This window comes from Lithobates pipiens, unplaced genomic scaffold, assembly GCF_037356315.1.
Source record: "Lithobates pipiens isolate NorthernLeopardFrog02 unplaced genomic scaffold, aLitPip1_a1.2 Scaffold_30, whole genome shotgun sequence".
Taxonomy (NCBI): Eukaryota; Metazoa; Chordata; class Amphibia; order Anura; family Ranidae; genus Lithobates; species Lithobates pipiens.
In genome coordinates, this window is record NW_027507791.1 from 175654670 (window position 1) to 175679201 (window position 24532).

The 24532-nt window shown below is 45.9% G+C and overlaps 1 protein-coding gene across 5 annotated transcripts in view; it reads right to left on the reverse strand.

Moving 5' to 3' along the window:
• Window positions 1-24532, reverse strand: part of LOC143943354 (NACHT, LRR and PYD domains-containing protein 3-like) — a 124369-nt gene that overhangs the window by 98490 nt on the left and 1347 nt on the right. For 2 of the 5 annotated variants that reach the window (XM_077465076.1, XM_077465077.1), the window contains exons 1-2: window positions 21959-23737; window positions 14003-14078 (exon numbers count right to left, since the gene is read on the reverse strand). In XM_077465076.1, the coding sequence (XP_077321202.1) occupies window positions 14003-14054 (52 nt within the window). In that variant the 5' untranslated portion in view covers window positions 14055-14078; window positions 21959-23737. Of the gene's footprint in view, window positions 1-14002; window positions 14079-21958; window positions 23738-24532 lie in introns of those variants that run through there. The other 3 variants (XM_077465075.1, XM_077465078.1, XM_077465081.1) reach the window with 2 other exon arrangements.

Consider the following 24532-nt stretch of genomic DNA (forward strand, 5'->3'; position numbering starts at 1 on the left):
GTGCATCCAGGGAGTATGCGCTTGTTGGGTTGTTGCTGGCAGGGGTCGTATTTTGTTGATCGCTGCTTGCCCATGGGATGTTCTATCTCGTGTGCACTTTTTGAGCTGTTCAGTTCGTTTTTTGAATGGGCTGTGCGGGAGACGGCGGGAGTCAACTCGGTCATACATTACCTGGATGACTTCCTGTGTGTGGGGCCGCCAGGATCCCGCGGCTGCGGGATACTGCTGGGGACGTTGCAGCATTTGGCCGAACGGTTTGGGGTTCCCTTGGTGAGGGAGAAGACGGAGGGTCCCAGGTCAGAGATAGTGTTTTTGGGAATCACGATTGATTCCCTGGCCATGGAATGTAGGTTGCCTGAGGAGAAGGTGGTGGCGCTGCGGCAGGAGGTGGTCGCGGCGCGGGGGAAACGAAAACTCAGGTTGAAGGAATTGCAATCGCTCCTGGGCAAATTGAATTTTGCTTGCAGGATTATGCCTATGGGGAGAATTTTTTGCAGGAGACTGGCGGCAGCCACAGCAGGGGTGAAGGTGCCCACTCATTTTGTGCGGTTGTCCAGAGAATTGCGGGATGATCTGGGTGTATGGGGGGTGTTCCTGGTGGAGTTTAATGGGAGAGCGATTGTGCAGGAGGGACCGGTCAGCAACGCTGATTTGGTTTTGTTTACTGACGCAGCAGGTTCGGCAGGTTATGGAGCTTATTGCCAGGGGCAATGGAGTGCCGAACCATGGCCGGACTCTTGGAGGGAGGCGGGGTTTTTAACTAACCTGGCGTTACTGGAGCTTTTCCCCATAGTTCTGGCGGTGGAATTGTGGGGGGACAAGCTCCGGGATAAAAAAGTGTGCTTCCATTGTGATAACATGGGAGTGGTGGTGGCCATAAATAATGTTTCGGCCTCCTCCCCCCCGGTGGTTAGGTTGTTAAGAAGGTTGGTACTCAGTTGTTTACGGATTAATGCGTTTGTTTATGCGGTGCATATCCCTGGGATTGAGAATAAGTTGGCGGATGCTCTGTCTCGTTTCCAGTGGGAGGACTTTCGCAGACTGGCTCCGGACGCAAACAGACGCGGGGACCCGTGCCCTCCGGAGATGTGGGGGATTGCGTTGGAATCATCGGAGGACTGATTCAGCAGTCGTTGAGTGAAGGTACTCGAGTGGCTTATAATGCAGTGTGGAGGGAATGGTCGTACTGGTTGGGTGAGGTTGGGGGGTCGGAGGGCCCGGCTGAGCTGCTGCGGTGGGTATTGGGTTTTATCTGTTACAATTATGTGTCTGGGGTGTCGGGCTCGGCAGTCAGCAAGAAAATTTCGGCTTTGGCCTTTTTGTTTCAATGTAAGGGGTTGGCGGATGTGACTAAGAATTTTTTAGTTAAAAAGGCGTTGAGGGGTTTTAGAAAAGGGGCGGCAAAAAGGGATTTGCGGCGTCCGATTTCTTTTGAAGTTTTGGGTATTTTGTTGAGCCACGTCAGGGAAGTGTGTTCTCTGGTTTTTGAACAAATACTTTTCCAAGCTGCTTTCCTGGTGGCATTTTTTGGGGCGTTTCGGATAGGAGAATTGGTGTCGCCATCAAAAACAGCTCCGGGGGGTTTGGGGAGGGGTGACGTTTCATGGGCCCCTTCTTCGGTGGTAATTTTGGTCCGGAAGTCCAAAACGGACCAGTTGGGTAGAGGGGTGCGGGTAACATTGTTTCGAGGGACGGACCCTAGTTTTTGTCCGGTGGAGGCTTTAAGGGTTTATTTGGAGGTTCGCCCGGACCGGGACGGGGTGTTATTCATGCATGCGGATGGTTCATGCCTTTTGCGGTTTCAATTTACGGCGGTGTTGAGGAAGTGTTTGCGAAGCGGGGGTTTGTCTCCGGGAGAGTATGCTGCTCATTCCTTCCGGATAGGGGCGGCCACGGAGGCAGCTAGATGGGGATTGCCAGAAGAGGTTATTAAGCAAATTGGGAGGTGGGAGTCTCGGAGGTATCGGCTTTATGTGCGACCGCACCTTTTGTAAAAGGGGTAGGAGTACGGTTCCTTGGCGTGGTCGACTATATGTTTTGGTTGTTTTGGGTTGGGTTGGTTAATTTTTGGTTATGTCATTTCAGAGCCGGGATGTCTCATTTGGATTTTGGGACATTCTTTTGTGTTCTGGGGGGCTAGACGGGCGGATGTACGGCCGGACGGCAGACAACTCAGACTGTCCAGGGAGGAAGGCCGGGTTCGATGGATTGGCATCCCGGGACTGATGTGGCACAAGGTGGTGCCAGAGGTTCATCGCTATGCGGACCTGGATCGGGCACCGGACGTACTGGTCATACATGTGGGAGGTAATGACATGGTTGTCAGGCCGATGCACAACATCATAAAAGACATACGGTGGGACTTCCTCAGGCTTCGTACTGCCTTTCCCGACATGATTATTGTGTGGTCCGATATTGTGGCCCGCATGTCTTGGAGGGGGGCCCGGTCTTGTGAGAAGATTAATAAGGCCCGGATAAAGGTGAACAAAGAGGTGGGGAGGTTTGTTGCCCGGAATGGTGATATTGTGGTGAGGCATTGGGAGTTGGAAGTGGAGACGTGGAGGTATTTACGGGGGGGGTGGTGTCCACCTTAACCCAGTCGGGATTGACCTGTGGGCTTTGGGTTTGGAAGATGGCATTGGCAGGGCTTTGCAGGTGTGGCGGCAGGCACAAGGGTGAGGTGTCACTCTTGTGCTGCTGTGGCGGTAGGGTCCTTGACGGCTGGTATGCAATTTATCTGTTCCAAATTAGGTTTTGGAAAAGTTAGGACCCATCATGGGTATGGAGTCCTCCCGGGTGGTCTGGCGGCTGGCCAGACTGACGGGCTAATAAGTTGGGGGTCTGTGGTCAATTGGTAAGTCCCCGAGGCAAGTTGGCGGCTGGGGACGAATGCCATAAAAAGTTGGGATTACAGGCTCAAGTTGAAATGGGGTCGTCAGGGATCAACAACTGTTTATCTGATGAGCTGGTTTTGGTTACAGGAAAATATATGGTAAAATAAATGGTTACAGATGTTCTAAAGAAAAAGTTTTAGTTTGGTTTATTGTTTAAATAAAGGCCTGAAAGGCCATTTACATCCAGCAGGTGTCTGTGTCATTTTTTATAGAAAAAGGTATAAAAGGGGTGTACATGTATGGATTGGCGTAGTAAGGTATCTGGCTACCTTGTCAAGACATGTATGTAGCTGTAGTGCAACGTAAGCGTAGGACATACATGACAGGGTGCAAGGCTTACGCAGGGGAATGGTACGAGGGGTTAAGAGAGTTACAAGGCTTACCTGATTGGAGGATGGTGTACGAGGGGGTGGAGTAGAGTTGATGTGAAGGCACGTGAGTCTAGGAGGGTCAGCAGTCTGGAGCAGCAGGTCAGGAGGAACGTTCCCGCCCGCCCGCCCTTTAATGGGGAGGGTTGGTTGGCTATGGGGTGCCCATGAGTGCGAGTGGCGGTAGGGTCCTTGACGGCTGGTATGCAATTTATCTGTTCCAAATTAGGTTTTGGAAAAGTTAGGACCCATCATGGGTATGGAGTCCTCCCGGGTGGTCTGGCGGCTGGCCAGACTGACAGGCTAATAAGTTGGGGGTCTGTGGTCAATTGGTAAGTCCCCGAGGCAAGTTGGCGGCTGGGGGCGAATGCCATAAAAAGTTGGGATTACAGGCTCAAGTTGAAATGGGGTCGTCAGGGATCAACAACTGTTTATCTGATGAGCTGGTTTTGGTTACAGGAAAATATATGGTAAAATAAATGGTTACAGATGTTCTAAAGAAAAAGTTTTAGTTTGGTTTATTGTTTAAATAAAGGCCTGAAAGGCCATTTACATCCAGCAGGTGTCTGTGTCATTTTTTATAGAAAAAGGTATAAAAGGGGTGTACATGTATGGATTGGCGTAGTAAGGTACAGTGGTGTGAAAAAGTGTTTGCCCCCTTCCTCATTTCCTGTTCCTTTGCATGTTTGTCACACTTAAGTGTTTCGGAACATCAAACCAATTTAAACAATAGTCAAGGACAACACAAGTAAACACAAAATGCAATTTGTAAATGAAGGTGTTTATTATTAAAGGTGAAAAAAAATCCAAACCATCATGACCCTGTGTGAAAAAGTGATTGCCCCCTAAACCTAATAACTGGTTGGGCCACCCTTAGCAGCAACAACTGCAACCAAGCGTTTGCGATAACGTGCAATGAGGCTTTTACAGCGTCCTGGAGGAATTTTGGCCCACTCATCTTTGCAGAATTGTCCTAATTCAGTTACATTAGAGGGTTTTCGAGCATGAACTGCCTTTTTAAGGTCATACCACAACATCTCAATAGGATTCAGGTCAGGACTTTGGCTAGGCCACTCCAAAGTCTTCATTTTGTTTTTCTTCAGCCATTCGGTGGTCGACTTGCTGGTGTGTTTAGGATCATTGTCCTGCTGCAGAACCCAAGTTCGTTTCAGCTTGAGTACACGAACAGATGGTCGGACATTCTCCTTCAGGATCTCTTGGTAGACAGCAGAATTCATAGTTCCTTTTATCACGGCAAGTCTTCCAGATCCTGAAGCAGCAAAACAGCCCCAGACCATCACACTACCACCACCATATTTTACTGTTGGTATAATGTTCTTTTTATGAAATGCAGTGTTCCTTCTACGCCAGATATACTTGAACACACACCTTCCAAAGAGTTCCACTTTTGTCTCATCGGTCCACAGAATGTTGTCCCAAAAGTCTTGGGGATCATCAAGATGTCTTGTGGAGAAATTGAGACGAGCTTTGATGTTCTTTTTGCTCAGCAGTGGTTTTCTCCTTGGAACTCTGCCATGCAGGCCATTTTTGCCCAGTGTTTTCCTGATGGTGGAGGCATGAACGCTGACCTTAACTGAGGCAAGTGAGGCCTGCAGTTCCTTGGACGTTGTTGTGGGGTCTTTTGTGACCTCTTGGATGAGTCGTCACTGCGCTCTTGGGGTAATTTTGGGCGGCCGGCCACTCCTGGGAAGGTTCACCACTGTTCCATGTCTTCGCGATTTGTGGATAATGGCTCTCACTGTGGTTCGCTGGATTCCCAAAGCTTTGGAAATGGCTTTATAACCCTTTATAACCCTTTCCAGACTGATAGATCTCAATTACTTTCTTTCTCAATTGTTCCTGAATTTCTTTGGGTCTCGGCATGATGTGTAGCTTTTAAGGATCTTCTGGTGGACCTTACTGTGTCAAGCAGCTCCTATTTAAGTGATGCCTTGATTGTGAACAGGTGTGGCAATAATCAGGCCTGGGTGTGGCTAGAGAAATTGAACTCAGGTGTGGACAACCACAGTTATAGTATGTTTTAACAAGGGGGGCAATCACTTTTTCACACAGGGCCATGATGGTTTGGATTTTTTTTCACCTTTAATAATAAACACCTTCATTTACAAATTGCATTTTGTGTTTACTTGTGTTGTCCTTGACTATTGTTTAAATTGGTTTGATGTTCCGAAACACTTAAGTGTGACAAACATGCAAAGGAACAGGAAATGAGGAAGGGGCAAACACTTTTTCACACCACTGTATCTGGCTACCTTGTCATGAGCTCAGCATACAAAACGGTATCTTGTACAAAGGTCCAAGGGTCATCTGCCGAAGTCGCTGAGAGCAGAGATGTTATTATGCATACACTCCAGCCATATTGGTGGTGAAGCATGCTACAAACAAGCCTGTGATACTCTTTACTGGCCCAACATGCAGGGTGAAATAAAAGACTTTGTCAGTAATTGTCCCACCTGCAATGAATATGCCCATTTACAACAAAAAGAAACCATGATGTCACATGAGATACCTACACGTCCATGGCAGATTACCAGTATGGACTTATTCAACTTCGCAGGCAAGGAATACCTTCTATTAGTTAATCATTATTCTGACTTCTGAGAAATAGACCTTCTTCCTGACTTATCCACTGAAGCTACAATTAAGAGGTGCAAGGCTCCGTTTGTACATCATGGGTAACCAGATACAGTGATCTCCGATAGGGATGAGCCGAACACCCCCCGGTTCGGTTCGCACCAGAACTTGCGAACGGCACCCACGTTCATTACGAACGTTAGAACCCCATTGAAGTCTATGGGACTCGAACGTTCGAAATGGAAAGTGCTAATTTTAACGGCTAATATGCAAGATACTGTCCTAAAAAGGGTTTGGGGACCTGCCTCCTGCCTCAGGGGAAATGGGTCAATGCAAAAAAAAGTTTTAAAAATGGCCGTTTTGGCGGGAGCACTGATTTTAATGACGATTAAAGTGAAAAAAAAAAAAGTGAAATATTACTTTAAATATGGTGCCTGGGGGGTGTCTGTAGTAAGCCTGTGAAGTGCCACGTGTTTCCCGTGTTTAGAACAGTCCCTGCACAAAATGACATTTAACGGAAATAACACCATTTAAAACTGCTTGCTGTTTTAATGTTCTATCTGGTTCCTGCAATATGGTTGAAAATCATTCAGAAAAATGGCATGGGTAGCCCTCCCTGCCCATTACCAGCCTATTTGGGTCTTGTACGCATATTAAGGGGAACCCAGTACCCATATTAAAAAAAGGAAATGCGTGTGGCCCCCAGGCCCTATATACTCAGAACAGCAGTATACAGGCGGTGCAAACAAGACAGGGACTGTGTAGGTTTGTTGTGTTAAGTAGAATCTGTAATTTGTAATTTTCAACTGGTACATTTTTAAAGTGTAGCTCCAGTCAAAAAAACAATTTTTAAGCTTTTTGGAAAACATAGGGAAGGGTTATCACCCCTGTATAATTTGTTTTGCCATCCGTCTTTTTTTATCTCACTTGCTGCTGTCTCCTTGCGTTTGCAAGTAGGAGATGTTTGTAAGTTGGATGTTTGAAAGTAGGGGCCTGCCCTATATTATAGCGGTATGTACTGGGTACAGAGCACGCAGACAGCACGCACTATCTCCTAACACTACTGACTGCAAGCTCTATTATTAACCACTTGACCACTGGGCACTTAAACACCCTTAATAACCAGACCAATTTTCAGCTTTTGGTGCTCTCACATTTTGAATGACAATTACTCAGTCATGCAACACTGGACCTATATGAAATGTTTGTCCTTTTTTTCACACAAATAGAGCTTTTTTTTGGTGGTATTTAATCACCTCTCAGTTTTTTTATTTTTTGTGCTATAAAAGAAAAACGACCGGAAATTCTGCGAAAAAATGAATTTTTCTTTGTTTCTGTTTCCGTAATTTTTTCTTCATAATTTTTTTTTTTACTGGTTACATGTTTTGAGTTGCAGAGGAGGTCTAGGACTAGAATTATTGCTCTCGCTCTAACGTTCTCGGCGATACCTCACATGTGTGGTTTGAACACCGTTTTCATATGTGGGCGGGGCTTATGCATGCGTTCGCTTCTGCATGCGAGCACATGGGGACATGGGCGCTTTAATTTTTTTTTTTTTTTTTTTTTATTGTTCATTTTACTTTATTTATTTTAGTTTGACATTTTTTTTCCCCAAAAATATATTTTTGATCACTTTTATTCCTATTACAAGGAATGTAAACATCCCTTGTAATAGGAATATGGGGTGACAGGTCCTCTTTACAGTGAAATCTGGGGGTCAATATGACCCCACATCTCACCTCTAGGCTGGGAAGCCTGAAATAAAAAATAAAAAAAAGATTCTGGCTTTGATCGTACTGGCGAGTTGGTAGAAGCATCGGAGGGCAGTGAGGGGTGGGGGGCGTCTATGGCTGGGTATTTCAGGGTATCACCGAGTATGGCTGGGTATCTCCGAGTATGGCTGGGTATGGCAATTTATGGCAGGGTATTGCAGAGTATTGGCAGGGTATTGGCGGGGTACTACAGAGTAATAGCAGGGTACTGCAGAGTATTGGGGAGTACTACAGAGTAATGGCAGGGTACTGCAGAGTAAAGGCAGGGTACTGCAGAGTAATGGGGGGTACTGCAGAGTAATGGCAGGGTACTGCAGAGTATGCACTGGTATTGCAGAGTATTGGCGGGGTATTGGCGGGGTACTACAGAGTAATAGCAGGGTACTACAGAGTATTGGGGAGTACTACAGAGTAATGGCAGGGTACTGCAGAGTAAAGGCAGGGTACTGCAGAGTAATGGGGGGTACTGCAGAGTAATGGCAGGGTACTGCAGAGTATGCACTGGTATTGCAGAGTATTGGCGGGGTACTACAGAGTAATAGCAGGGTACTGCAGAGTATTGGGGAGTACTACAGAGTAATGGCAGGGTACTGCAGAGTAAAGGCAGGGTACTGCAGAGTAATGGCAGGGTACTGCAGAGTAATGGCAGGGTACTGCACTGCAGAGTAATGGCGGGGTACTGCAGAGTAATGGCAGGGTACTGCACTGCAGAGTAATGGCGGGGTACTGCAGAGTAATGGCGGGTACTGCAGAGTATTGGGGGGTACTGCAGAGTAATGGCAGGGTACTGCAGAGTAATGGGGGTTACTGCAGAGTAATGGGGGTTACTGCAGAGTAAAGGCAGGGTACTGCAGAGTAATGGGGGGTACTGCAGAGTAATGGCAGGGTACTGCAGAGTATGCACTGGTATTGCAGAGTATTGGCAGGGAATTGAGGGGTTAAATTCAGTGAGCAGCGATGTGGGCACTGCAGATGCAGCCCACATCGCTGCTGACACCGATCTCTTTCCCCTCCGCTGTACCGATCGGTACAGAGAGGGGAGGGAGGAACCGGCGTCATAACATGACGCCGGTTTGTTTACAAGTGATCACTCCGTCATTTGACGGAGCGATCACGTGGTAAACGGCCGCGAAGAGCGGCCGTTTACCGTGATCCGTGATGCGCCGGGTCCTGTGGACCCGGCGGTCACGGATGCTCTCGAGTGCGCGCCCCAGGGGGCGTGCGAGAGCAGAATTCTGGGAGGCCATTAATTAACGGCCTCTCAGAGTTAAACAGCCGCCCTGAAGCCGTTAATCGGCAATGGGCGGTTGTTAAGTGGTTAAAGATAGATCACTAGCTAGCTATATTGGTGAGGTGAATATAGTGTAGTGGTGTATACTGCGGTCAGGGCACAGACAATAACCACTACACAAGAGCAAGATAGGAAATCAGCCAAAAACGATTGGTGTGTAACTGTGTTGAAGGTACACAGAACACCTACTGCTTCAGATGCCAACACACTACACGAGGCCGCCTCAAAGGCGGCCTTATATAGTGTGGGGCGTGCACTACACAGCCTGAGCTATGATTGGCCACAGGCAGGATGCCTGTGGCCAATCATGGCTCTCCTCGCTGCTGGCGCTGCGATTTGCCAAGCATGCGGGGTCACAGTGCATGCTTGGCCAATCATGAGCCAGCAATGCACTGCGCCATCGCAGTGCATTGTGGTCCGCGCGCGCCATACGAATTTTGACGCGAACGGACCAAGAGTTCGGATTTCGCCGAACGCCCGAACAGCCAATGTTCGAGTCGAACGTACGTTCGACTCGAACACGAAGCTCATCCCTAATCTCCGACAATGGCCCTCAGTTTGCAAGCCTACAATTCAGAAAATTTGCCACTGAATCGGAGTTTGAGCATGTTACTTCCTCACCACATCATCCACAGGCTAATGGCAAAGCTGAATCAGCTGTAAAGATTGTCAAAAATGTATGCAAGAAAGCACAAAATGATGGTAAAGACCTATGTAAGGCAATTTTACATTGGATAGTAGTCCGGCACAAAGACTGATGTCAAGGAGATTGAAAACCTCCTTACCAGTAGCAAATAGGCTGCTTGAACCCTCTGTCATACAAGGTGTTACAGAAAAGTTAAGGATTAAGAAACAAGTATCAAAGGCAAGATATGACACATCGGCCAGAGATTTGCCAGAATTGAATATAGGGGAACGAATCCGTATGAAACCATTACCTGGAGATCGAACAGGCCATTGGAAAATAGGTACTTGTCTGCAAAAGGTTGCACCACGCTCCTATCTTATGGACGTTGAAGAAACTCTCATTTGCTGCAATCAAGTGGATTTGAGAGTGGCAGAGCAGCCTGAATCTCAGTATCTCGTTAATAGATCAGACTCACCCAGTATCAAAAGGACATACTCACCCATTGACAGTGAGGCATGTACAGAGGCAATGCCTCATACCAATTGACAGTTCTGAGCAAGCAAGTACTGTATATCCGACAGCTGTCAAGCGCAGAGCATGCCAATACGTGATTAGAGGAGCCCAGTAACTTCAGAGAGGTCTAAAGGAATCCTTGCACAAGGGCCAGTCTTCACCCATAGTGGTAGATGTTCAAAACCACCTATGAAACTTAACCTATAGAATGTGTTATTGCTGTGTTTCTTTTGAATTTCACAATGTTCATTTATTAACACTAAAAGGGGGAGATGTTATGGATGATATGTTTTTTAAATGCAACTCTATGGTTCATCTCTGTTGTACTTCTTCCTGTGTGTTGTTTCCTGTTCCTGATGGATCATGCAGTAAACATGGCTTCTGTACAGTAATGGCTCGTGCTGTCTCTTTACATATATCGCTTCAAACAAGGGTGCTACCTGGTAATATAACCTCAACAATAATTACTCTTTGTGACAGAGTAGCACCACATATCCAAGCAGCCACAGTGTCCAGATAGTAACACACATCCAATATAAATGTATAGGTCCCGCCATCCATAAATGTAGCATACACAGGTATAGAGCTATACAATATATACAAGCAGATCTAAGCTGACTCTAATGCCGCGTACACATGACCGGACTTTTCGAGGGACTAGGTCCGACGGACTTTCGGCAGAGTTCTGACAGAGTTCTGACAGAATTCTGACGGACTTTCCGAATGAACGGACTTGGCCACACACAATCACACCAAAGTCCGACGGATTTGAACGTACGACCGGACTAGAATAAGGAAGTTCATAGCCAGTAGCCAATAGCTGCCCTCGCGTCGGTTTTTGTCTGTCAGACTAGCATTCACATGAGAGGATTTCTCGGTAGGAACTGGGTCCGGCAGAGTTCCGGTGGAAAAATTTGAAACATGTTCCATTTCTAAAGTCTGACGGATTTTTGCAAATCAAAAGTCCGCTGCAGCCCACACACGATCGAATGGTCTGCCAAAATCGTTCCGTCGGACCTTAGATGTCGAAAAGTCCAGTCGTGTGTACGCGGCATTAGACCTCTTTCACACTAGGGCGTTTTTCAGGCGCTTTAGCGTTAAAAAAAGCATCTGTAAAGCGCTTGAAGGAAGCCTCATCTGCAATCCCAATGTGAAAGCCCGAGTGCTTTCACACTGAGACCCCTTTCACACTGGGGCATTTTTCAGGCGTTTTTCAAGCGCTTTAGCGTTAAAAAAAAGTGCCTGTAAAGCACCTGAAAGAAGCCACAACTGTAAACCCAATGTAAAAGCCCGAGTGCTTTCACACTGAGTCGCTGCGCTGGCAGGGCATCAAAAAAAGTCCTGCAAGCAGCTTCTTTGCAGCGCTTTTGGAGCCTGTGAATACACCACTCCTAAAGCGCCCCTTCCCATTGAAATCAATGGAAAGTACCTCCAAAACGCCAGAAAAGTGCTTTTGGCCCCAGCGCTTTGTGGGCGCTTTTAAGCCTTTATTTGGCCACTAGCAGGGGTTAAAAGCGCCCAAATAGCGCTCGAAAAACGCTAGTAAAGCGCTGCTAGTTTAAGCAGCGCTTTACAAGCATTTTTCGGGCACTGACATTGTGAAAGGGCTCTTAAAGCACTTGGGCTTTCACATTGGGATTGCAGATGAAGCTTTTTTCAAGCGCTTTACAGGCACTTTTTTTAACGCTAAAACGCCTGAAAAACGCTTGAAAAATGCCCCTGTGTGAAAGGGGTCTTAGGAATGTCCTTCTAGTCCCCTAGTAGTGAGACCCTGCAGCCATAAGTGTCTCAGTGTATGGCACAGGAGCAAACTCTTGAGTACAGTGGCTCCTTTTTCTGAATATAAGACTGGAATACAATCACAGACCTAAGCCAAAATTGCGTGTCTTACTAGATGCCGGTACAAGATGCAATGAATCCTGTGATACCTGCTGAAAAGCTTCATCTCCAGACCTGCTATAAAGGCTTGTGAATTTATTTGTCAGCCATGCAGATCAGCTGACTAGTTTACAGTGCCTTGCGAAAGTATTCGGCCCCCTTGAACTTTTCAACCTTTTGCCACATTTCAGGCTTCAAACATAAAGATATAAAATTTTTATTTTTTGTGAAGAATCACCAACAAGTGTGACACAATTGTGAAGTGGAACGAAATCTATTGGATATTTTAAACTTTTTTAGCAAATAAAAAACTGAAAAGTGGTGCGTGCAAAATTATTCGGCCCCTTTACTTTCAGTGCAGCAAACTCACTCCAGAAGTTTAGCGAGGATCTCTGAATGATCCAATGTTGTCCTAAATGACTGATGGTGATAAATAGAATCCACCTGTGTGTAATCAAGTCTCTGTATAAATGCACCTGCTCTGTGATAGTCTCAGGGTTCTGTTGAAAGCGCAGAGAGCATCATGAAGACCAAGGAACACACCAGGCAGGTCCGTAATACTGTTGTGGAGAAGTTTAAAGCCGGATTTGGATACAAAAAGATTTCCCAAGCTTTAAACATCCCAAGGAGCACTGTGCAAGCGATCATTTGGAAATGGAAGGAGTATCAGACCACTGCAAATCTACCAAGACCTGGCCGTCCCTCTAAACTTTCAGCTCAGACAAGGAGAAGACTGATCAGAGATGCAGCCAAGAGGCCCATGATCACTCTGGATGAACTGCAGAGAACTACAGCTGAGGTGGGAGAGTCTGTCCATAGGACAACAATCAGTCGTACACTGCACAAATCTGGCCTTTATGGAAGAATGGCAAGAAGAAAGCCATTTCTCAAAGATATCCATAAAAAGTCTTGTCTAAAGTTTGCCACAAGCCACCTGGGAGACACACCAAACATGTGGAAGAAGGTGCTCTGGTCAGATGAAACCAAAATTTAACTTTTTTCCCACAATGCAAAATGATATGTTTGGCGTAAAAGCAACACAGCTCATCACCCTCAACACACCATCCCCACTGTCAAACATGGTGGTGGCAGCATCACGGTTTGGGCCTGCTTTTCTTCAGCAGGGACAGGGAAGATGGTTAAAATTGAGGGGAAGATGGATGCAGCCAAAAACAGGACCATTCTGGATGAAAACCTTTTGTAGTCTGCAAAAGACCTGAAACTGGGACGGAGATTTATCTTCCAACAAGACAATGATCCCAAACATACAGCAAAATCTACAAAGGAATGGTTCACAAATAAACGTATCCAGGTGTTAGAATGGCCAAGTCAAAGTCCAGACCTGAATCCAATCGAGAATCTGTGGAAAGAGCTGAAAACTGCTGTTCACAAACGCTCTCCATCCAACCTCACTGAGCTCGAGCTGTTTTGCAAGGAGGAATGGGCAAGAATTTCAGTCTCTCGGTGTGCAAAACTGATAGAGACATACCCCAAGCGACTTGCAGCTGTAATCGCAGCAAAAGGTGGCTCTACAAAGTATTAACGCAAGGGGGCCGAATAATTTTGCACGCCCCACTTTTCATTTTTTTATTCGTTAAAAAAGTTTCAAAAATCCAATAGATTTCGTTCCACTTCACAATTGTGTCCCACTTGTTGGTGATTCTTCACAAAAAATAAAAATTTTATATCTTTGTGTTTGAAGCCTGAAATGTGGCAAAAGGTTGAAAAGTTCAAGGGGGCCGAATACTTTCGCAAGGCACTGTATATGTACCATTTGTTTTATAGAGGATGCTGATTTTAATTTAGAATCCAAGCTCACTGATCTATGTCAGAACAGCAACCTTGCCGATTTTGGAATGGCATACTTTAGCTAGTTTATCTAAAAAATGTAAAACAAAAAAAAAAAAAAATCAATTTTCTATTTTTTCAAATTTGACAAATCAGCAATATTTTATAGTTTGTTTGTTCATTCATGCATCTGTTCATTCATTCAGTCATTTTGACTTTATATAATTATTTATATTTATTCATAAATTAATAAACAGTGATTGATCTTTGATTACCAGCAATGGTGTCTCCTGCACAGTTGTCAGAATTTTTCCGAGGCTCCATCATGTTGTTAGCCTTCACTCTGCACACCTAGAAACACCATCAACACCATTATTAGGATAAATATAGGACCATTCATTACTTTTTCTTTAATAATATTATGGGGAAAGAATTAAATAATAAAAAAATAAAAACACTGCTAGGTAGGCTTTATGACAGAAAAGACACTGTAAACATGGGCGTGGCATAAGGGGTTACAGGGGTCACAATCGCAGCCCCGCTCCTAGCTCCAAGGGGCCCCTGCAGCCTCCCTGTCATATTATCATATCCTCCACAAAGTCCAGCTCCGAAATGCCCTAGGGCCCCACAAACACGCTCCAGTACTGGGCTTCTGCTTTGCCTTCCACAGTCCACATCCCTCTGTTCTCATTGGCTGGGGAGAAGCTGTGAGCCATTTCCTGAATGGAGAGGATAACGGGGTGAGAACAGCCCAGGATGGTGAAGTGTCTGTGCTGTGTGCTGGTAACATGGAATGGTAACCGACTTATGAGGAGGAGAGTGCCATCCTGTAGCCACGATGGGACTGATGTCACTGGTGAGGTAAGACACCACTCAGTGTCTTCTAGTCACTAGCTGAGATTCTCTGTACCCCCCCCCCCCCCACCTGGGGATGTTAGCTTACCCCACTTTCCTGACAACTGGGGAAAAGCCACGCACCTCTGGGAGGTGACCTTCCCCCAACACCTGCCACCACTGACATAGAAACCTTCAGAAATTGCTAAAACAAATCCCTTAATGGCCCCTGAGGGGCTGCAGGCTCCAGATTTCACTTCCCCCCAGATCTAAGTTGTGCTGCCCCCAAGCCCCCTGACCACCCCCTCCACCCTGAATGCTATACCCCGCTGCTGAGCTTCTTTCCCAGTACAGCAATCTATATTGGTCCTTCTCCACAGGGCTGAAATCACATTCCTTTACAACACAGCCAGTCAGCCATGATCTGCATAGGGTGTATCTGCCTACAGCAACTACACTGCTGTTTCCGACCAGGGGATTTCACAGGTCAGAACGGCAACATAAAAGCCAGATTACATCCTGTGAATGCTGATAGACTGTGTGTAAAGGAATGTGATTTCAGCTTTGTGTATTGTGTGTGTGTGGGGGGCTGTTCAAAGTGCTATAATGGGAAAGGAGCTCTGCCAAATGACCTGCCAGGGGTCTCTGTCCTCTGATTCTCCAGGGGTGATCCCTCTCCTCTGATTCTCCAGGGGTGATCCCTGTCCTCAGGTTCTCCAGGGGTGATCCCTGTCCTCTGGTTCTCCAGGAGAGAACCCTGTACTCTAATGTAAGGAGGAACTCTTGGAACTCTAAACTCTAAAGCCACTTTGAGTATCTTGCTGTGGGTGTATCTGCACATGCGGCGGAAGTGGAGAGTGGTAGTGGGGGGGGGGGGGGGGGGGCAGGTCAACTTTTTCATCGGGGCCCTCAAGCTTCAAACTACACCTCTGACTGTAAAGATGTACACTTGTCACCCCCTCTACACAGCAACCCTACATTATTACATTGTGCCCACGGCTCATTCATATGCAAATCCTACTTCCTCAGTCCAGCTGATTAGCTACCTTCTCACTCTGGTCTTTCCCTATTGTCCAGAACTTCTATTCAATTCAGCACATTGTTATGCTTGCTTATGTTTGGCAGAGCTAGGTCCTGGTCTGGTGGCAGAGAAATGCTAAAAAGAGGAAGGAAGAGAAAGAGCCTGTGACAGGAAGAAGGCTGACATGCGCGCGCGCGCGTGTGTGGAGTTAACCACTTCCCGCCTGGCCTATAGCAGAATGACTGCTGGGTGGTGGTTCAATTATCCTGACTAGGCGTCATATGATGTCCTTCAGGATAACAGCCACCGCACACGCCCATGGGGGCACGCGTCCCGGCGATTGGTGGAGCGGTGTGTCAGTTTGTGTCAGTTTGACACACTGCTACACTGATCTCGGTAAAAAGTCTCCGACGGAGACTCTTTAACACATGATCAGCCGTGTCCAATCATGGCTGATCATGATGTAAACAAGAAGAGCCGTTGATCGGCTTTTCCTCACTCGCGTCTGACAGATGCGAGTAGAGGAGAGCCGATCGGTGGCTCTCCTGACGGGGGGGGGGGGGTTTCACTGATTGTTTATCAGCACAGCCCCCCCTCGTATACCCCCACTGGACCACCGGGGAGGCTGTTAGGACAACCAGGGAAGCGGGCAACATGTGGATGGCCAGGTACGTACCCCATGGCCATCCACATGTGCCCAATCTGTGCAATCAGTGCCCACAAATGGGCACTGACTGGCACCATAAAGTAACAGATACAATGACTAATGCCTAGCAATGCCACCCATCAGTGTCATCAGTGCCATCCATCAGTGCCACCTATCAGTGCCCACCAGTGCCGATCCATGTCCATCTGTGCCACCTATCAGTGACACCCATAAGTACCCACCAGTGCCACTCATAAGTACTCATCAGTGCCGACTATGAGTGCCCATCAGTGCCACCTATGAGTGCCCATCAGTGCCGCATACCAGTGCCACCTATCAGTGCCCATCAGTGCTGCCCATCAGTGCCCATCAGTGCCACCTCATTGGTGCCACCTAATCAGTGCCTATCAGTGCCGCCTTATCAGTGCCTGTCAGTGCAACCATATTAGTGCCTGTCATTGAAGAAGAAAACATACTTATTTACAAAAAATTTACAGAAACAAAGAAAAACTTTTTTTTTTCAAAATTTTAGTTTTTTTTTATTTGTTGCGCAAAAAATAAAAATCTCAGAGGTGATCAAATATCATCAAAAGAAAGCTCTATTTGTGGGAATAAAAAGATCAAAAATTTGTTTGGGTACATTGTATGACCGCGCGATTGTCATTCAAATTGCGATAGCGCTGAAAGCTGAATATATTGGCTTGGGTGGGAAGGTATCTAAGTGCCTGGTATTGAAGTGGTTAAAGAGAGACCAACCATTTTAGGATGGTGGTGGAGGGACTGTCACTTCACTTCCTCACACTAAGACCAACTTTGGGGCATATTTTATCCTACTCACCATTAATAAGGAGCATAATATTAGTAACCACTGCATTGCATATGCATCTTACATATTTCTGACTCCTGGACAGCATTCACTAATTTGTACAATATACAGTACTCTTAACTTCTACGATGTATTTGATATGTTGTGTAGCGATGGTGGACTATCATGTTAATATTGTGTGCTTCCCCATTATTCCTCATCTATAGTTCTATACCTTTAATGCTGGGCGCCAGTGGCTGTCATCATATCTGCAAGCCCAACCAAATGGATTGAGGGACTAGTAGTCTTTCTGACCATTGCATACTCATACACCGGGACTACACATCCCAGGGATCATCCTACCATTCAAGGGGACTTCTGGGAGAGAATATAAAGGAGCCAGAAGATCCGCTCAACGCTCTCTTCTTCTTGGGTCCTGCGTAATGCACACCTCTCTATGACAGGGAGAGAGAGGTTGTGGCCTACGATGCGATGTTCAAGTGATTCCAGCCTGGCCTTGTACAGCCCAACTCTGCTTGCTGTTCATCAGACATCTACATGGTATCAACTCAGCAGCTCGACACCAGGTTCGTTCACACTCCACACCTGTGGGTTATTGCTGGGGGCTTCATTAGCAAATGTTTCTTTCCTGGTCACTGTCTACAAGGCATCTAGTTTGGTCCAGTGATTGGTGAGAGGGCAATTGGCCACCTTATGCAATATTTCCCTGATTACTTTATTGTAACACTGTGTACAGACACCTTTATCTTGGAAGCACTTTACTGCACTTCTATTTAAACACTATAGATAGACACCTTTACCTACAGCCATTTCAAGGAGTACCATTAGCCTATTTAAGTCATTCAGTTGGTTAATCCATCACTGTGCCTTATTGGATATAATCTAATGAGCGCCAACTGCCGGTGAAGACTATCAGGCCTGCTACTCGGACATTGCTGTTACTATTTAAAGGACCTCACACTATCCTTATTTTTTCTGATCTCTCATTAGGATTCAAAGGTTGAATAGGCCGCCCTTTTAGCCCTTGTACACACGGTCGAATATTCCGATGGACAATGTCCGATAGGACCGTGTTGTCGGATAATCCGACTGTGTGTGGGCTCCATCGGACTGTTTCCGTCTGAGTATCCGACGGACTAAGCTCTCCAGCTAGGCTATAAAATTTTCCGACAACATGATCCGATCAGACTTTGTCCGATTGTGTGTAGAGAATTTCGATCGGACAAAGTGCCTTGCATGCTCAGATCAATTCCTAGACCAAAGCTATTGGCTACTAGCCTGAACATAGTCCCATCGTAACTATAACTGGCACAATACCTACTCTTCCCCCGTTATACAGGGTGACCTAGGTAATAGCCTTTAACCTGGCAGGTGTTTAGAGGCCCAGGGGCCACCTTCACCATAGAAACTTAGCCCCCTCTTTTTCCCTTTTAACCCAAGCCTAGTGACTGAGAAAAGTGTAGTTGTCAAACCACGCCAAACACAGAAGGGCTAAACAACTGTTGTGGGAAAGAAGAGGAAATCTGGGACAAACTTCCATCTGCCATGCTAATATGGTCTGTCTCTGGGCAGCAGGTTTAGATATTTGCTCAGAATGAGTAGTTCTTCTGACCAAAATCCACAAGTTGTCAGGAAAGTCCTGGTAGAAGACACAGCGTTGTCTGCTCTGGCGCTAGCTGGTGCGCGTGCGGCACTTGGTGCCAAACAACCTACTTAGACTGGAGATGCACACAAGATTGGTGTTGTCTGATCTGCAGCTCCCTGTGACCCCTGCTCCTGTTTATCTGCCTTTGTTTGTTTGATCTCCTGAATGACCCGGGTTCACCTTGTCCCTGCTCTCCACCTGCACCTGATCTCGGCCTGCCTCTGACTTTGAACCTGCCTGCTCCTCTGATACCTCGCTGCCCCCCTGTTGTCCCAGCCTTTGACCTGACCTGTTTGCCCTGCTCCTGCTCCAGCATCACCTCTCTGTGCATTCACCAGCCTGCCTGCTTCCTCTGGAATCCACTAACCCCTGAACTGTGTATGGGCCATTTGATCCAACTTCTGGGTGTGGATATCAGGTGCTCCTGCTTCCAGCCTGTCTGCTGTCCAGTTGGTGGTCACCTCTACAGTGTCTGGGACCTCAGAGCCACCTTTCCAGAAACTAGCCCGCCAGGCTCTCATACCACTCTGTACTCCCGTGCCTCCTGTCTGCTCTACTAGGGGCTGCAAGTCAGATACATAAGGGAGACCATCCTCTGCACTGGCTCATCAGTCAGGTACATGAGAATCTGATAGCATCAGACACCCATGTCTGAGCCCGAGCAAGGAACCTCCCCCATGGAGGAATTATGCCGACACCTGGCACATTTGAAACAAGCCTTTAAGGATCTCCCTTTATGCCTTATATAGGCATAAGGGGCGGGGCCACTTGGTGATGTCACCAGGTGACCGCACCCCTTACGACATGACAGTCCCAGCATGCCCTGGGACTGTGACATCATATTGGGTGGGGTCACTGGGTGACTTCACCCAGTGAACCCTGCCCCTTATGCCTATATAAGTTGTCTCGCACCGTGCCCACGGCATTATAATGGGATAGAGCGTCATGTCAACATCGGAAGAACAGAAGAAGGAAGAAGAAGAAGATGGCGACGGTTGCGGCAACGAAGGAGAAAGCCGGGTCACCGCTAGCAAAAGAGCGGCAAAAGAGCAGAAGATAGCAGAGGAGCCTGGCAGAAGAACCGGAAGAAGACCCCCAGAGCTGCCTAATAAACTACTTCAAAAACCTGTGTAGTGTGTTTTTTTATTGACACTTTTTCCCCCAGGTGAATGGGTAGGGGTACGATGTACCCCATACTTATTCACATAGGGTGCTGGACCAGGATCTGGGGGCCCCCTTATTAAAGGGGCCTCCCGGAATCTGATAACCCCCCCGCCCGCAGACCCTGACAACCAACGGCCAGGGTTGTGGGGAAGAGGCCCTTGTCCTCAGCAACATGGGGACAAGGTGCTTTGGGGTGGGGAGCTGCAGGGCTCCCACCCCCCATGTTGAGGGCATGTGGCCTGGTACAGTTCAGGAGGGGGGGCGCTCACTCATCCCCACCCCCTTTCCTGACCAGCCGGACTGCATGCTCGGATAAGGGTCTGGTATGGACTTTGGAGGGACTCCCATGCCGTTTTTTCGCCGTAGGGGGGTTCCCCTTAAAATCCATACCAGGCGATGGGGCTCACAAGGTGTCAATCTCACCGATGAAAGCTGCGAGATTGACTTCCCTTTCTAGTCCCATCGTACCTGGAGTCACGTTCAAAATGAACAGACTTTAGTCCATGTGTTGGCAAGTCCGTTCATTTTGAAAGGCCGTCAGACCTAGTCTGCTGGAAAGTCCGTTTGTGTGTGTGCGCAAGTCCGCTCGTTCTAAAGACCATCGGACCTCCGCCAAAAGTCAGTCAGGAAGACCGTCAGACAAGTCCGGTCGTATGTAGGCGGCATTAGCGATCAACTCGCTGAGTAGCTGCATTAAATTTGACAACTGCTGGTCATTCGGGACAGACAAATGCGGTATCACATAATGGTCTTCTAATAAATTGGCATCTGGTTTAGTAAACTGTGCATGTTAGTACTAAACTGTACATGCTAGTGCTAAACTGTACATGTTACTACTGATTTTCTACACCAACTCTGTGTTGTCTACCACTCCTTTTATATTGATAACCCTTAGGTGCTTGACTTGCTGGCCAGATCACCAGATTAAAATAGTAGAGAATAAAGTCTAAAAAAGAATGAAGCCATCACATCTAAGAATTGGTAAGCTACAATTTTCGGCTTAACACTGCTTTAAGCTATTACTTCTATTCAATGTAAAGTGATATTATGTGTATTTACAGTTGCAAAGCAGGTGACATGATCATGGAAGCCACTATCCTCAGTCTTTTTTAACTGAATAGGCGTGTTGCATGGAACATGATCAATAAAAGACTTTACTGTTGAACACAAGCTTGTTAGTAGTTATCAAAGGAGGTCTTTATTTATAAAAGGGGTTCGGCGCCACTGTAAATTTACTCCAATGGGGTGTGTACATAAAGTAAAGGTACACCTCCACCATTAGCCTATCACAGAACCACAATAGGTGTCATATAGGTATCAGATCCTATCCAAAGGAGTGTATATATGAGTTACAAAGGAGGAGAAAGGAAGGGGAAGTGCATATAGAACAACCCTCAAGCAGACCCTACTAATATGCAAAATTAAGGGAATAACCACTACCAACAGTATTGTACACCCATCCCTAAAATCAGCCAATGGGGTACCACAAAAGATGGCTGTAATTAGACCAAGCTTGACTAAATATACACAAATCTAGACAACTACGTGAGCAGCGGGAATTAATAATATGGTAAGTAACATATGATAATATGCATACCGTGCAGAAGTGATAAATGCGTGATAAATAATAGTATATTAATAGGCCGCTATATTAATAGGTGTGTTGTAAAGTTAACACAGTGAAGTTAATTGGAGCTAAAAATAAAAATAAAAATAAAAATGCGGTGACCATACAGTGTAATATACCCTCAAATAAATATGTGATAGTACCAGGGGTGTATATCCATAGATTAGGAAATATTACATAAATAAATAGATATTAAATAAATCAATGTGATAAATAGTACACAAAAAAATTCATAAAAAATTCATATAAATCTCAAAGTTAATATATGTAACCCCAGGTAAACAATAATCTATTAAGTCTATACAGTGCAGTCCAGAAAGTGATTAAAAATATTACTAATAAAAATTAATAATTAATTAGTCCACAAATTCTTCAAAGCAAAAAGAGTACAGTAGGTGAAAAGTGACTGGTGCCCAGGAACAAATTTTCAGGTGACTTCCGTGCTCACCCCCTTAGCTCCCCACTCACCGGAACTATGAGCCCACACAGGGCAGTCAGGCCAGTAGATATCACACAGCAGACGTAGATGCGCTGATGGAAGATTTTTGCAGAGATTGTAGTCCACTCAATTCCTGATGAGCAGGTAAAGCTGATATTGATATTCAGAGTTTCCTCAAGGAAAAAGAAGGGGGGAGGATTCCATAGTGTAGTAATTCCAACAAGAGTGTGTAGTTTTAAAAAAGCATAAACTTTTATTCACACATCAGTATCCAGACAGGGATGTGTTTTGCAAAAAATAAAAAATATAATAACAAAAGATATGTATATAAAATAAGCTAAACTACAAAAAAAATGTTTCAGGGGATACACAAAAAATACCACACAAAAGACCCTTGGGTGGTATATGATGTAACACCCCAGTTTGACACAGAGGGTAGGTATCGGTTCCAAGGAGTACAGAAATATATATATTAAAAAACCAAAAATATATATACTGAATTTGAAAAGTAAAAATAAAAATCAAAAATGCATGAAGAATACAAAATGTCAAATAAAAGTCTATATGTATAAAAGACTCATAATGTACACAGAGTATAAGGTGGCTATAAGTATATGCACCTCTCCAGTACCATAAGCCCTATGACGAGCCCTGGTAAGATGCTCACTAAGGCGCTGATAGTAAAAAATGTTATATATAATAAACAGCAGGGTTAGATGGACAGGGGGGTTCAGTGCATCTGACCCGTCCCCAGGTTAACAGTCCACTCCGTCCAAAGAGGCTAAAGGCTGGGGGGATGGAGACAGCTCCGCCGTCGGTCCTCACACGGGGGTGTAGACCTGCCACCTGTGTGGAGGCTCACAATACCCAACCTCAGCACGGGAGCAAGCACGTAGGCAGCCGTACCTAGCGTGCGTTCCGTCCTGCGTTCCACCTAATACACGTGACAATGCGGAAGTGGCGTGCGTGATTGCGTCATACGCGTTTCGTCATAAGACGTCCTCAGTGACGATAACACGCACCCACACAGCCACACTTTAAGAATCATAGGACAGACCCGCCTACAGGCTTCGATAGGCCACTCTATTTTGCAGCTCCACCTCCCATAGGTATTCCATCCTACAGGGCCATTAATACAAAGGTGTTTGTCAATTGGCCACTCGGGTGGGAGGCCAGACGGCATTTTAAATCCATATACCCTAATTGTGTAACCAAGGGCTACACAGGGGCAGGAGAGAGTAGACAAAAAGGGGATCAGAAAAAAAATATGATCAGAGAATATATATAAATAACCAATAAATAAAAAAATAAAAATACAAGTAAAAATAATTGGGATTGAAACATACTTTCCTCGGATCGCATGTTATTATAGCTGATTTAAATTGCTAAATTCATGCAAGATATCCTAACCCGCTGAGGCGGCCATCTAGTGGCTAAACCCCAGAATACAGGTGCTAGTGTGTTAGTAGTGTTAGTGTGTTAGTAGTTATGAATTCAGTGAATGCACATTAGCTGGTCTACCCCCCCCCCCCCCCAATCCGGTAAACCTGCCATGGCAGTCATTGACCTGCAATTGGGACAGCAGAGCCCAGGAAACATGGTGGGTGGGTCAATATGGGGGGGGGGGGGGGGCACCAACTTCAGGGGTCTTTAGAGCTAAGGTTGTGTGAGAGACCCTATGCTGCTACCAACATAGGCTTTGAGGTTTTTCAATCAGTGTGAAAAGTTTAAACATCTTTGCTTATTTATTACCTATTGTGTAAAATGCCACAAATAACAACAAAATACATCAACAAATTAAAAAATAAAATCCAAAAGACAAAGAAAGAAATGTCATATACTTTTAGGGGTATTTTTTATCACATTATGTTCACTTGTTTTAGGTGTAGTCTAAAAATCAACTTAAACATTTCAGAAACGGTGATACCATTATTATTTTTGCCCTTTTTATTGATAGTGTAAAATCCCTAAAACAACAGCACAATGCACCAAAAAACATTCCTGAAAAACATTCAGGCCATAGAAATGTTTCAATTTGAAATTCTCTACTTATTTTGTGGCTTTATTCATTTGTATGTTTTCTGCATGATCATAATCATGTATACTGTGATTAAAATAAATCTTTTTTCCTCCTGATTTTTGGTTTTTATTTGTTAGTTTTCAACAAGGATTGTGTACTGTCTCTTTAACCACTTGCAGGCAGCCCACCGTCAAATGACGGCTGGGCGTGGCGGCTCTTGATCTGGGTGGACGTCATATGACAGCCCTCCAGAACGACTGCTCTCACGTGCCTGTGGGGGCGCGCATTGCTGCGATCGGTGGTGCGGTGTGTCAGTCTGACACACCGATACACCGATCTCAGTAAAGAGCCTCTGACGGTGGCTCTTTATCACGTGATCAGCCATGCTGATCACGATGAAAACAGGAAGAGCCGTTGATCGCCTTTTCCTCACTGGCGTCTGGCAGACGCTACTAGAGGAGAGCCAATCGGCTGCTCTACAGACAGGGGGAGTCTGTGCTGATTTTTTATCAGTGCAGCCCCCCTCAGGTGCTCACCCAGGGCTACCAGAATGCCGCCAGGACCATCAGGGATTGACACCACA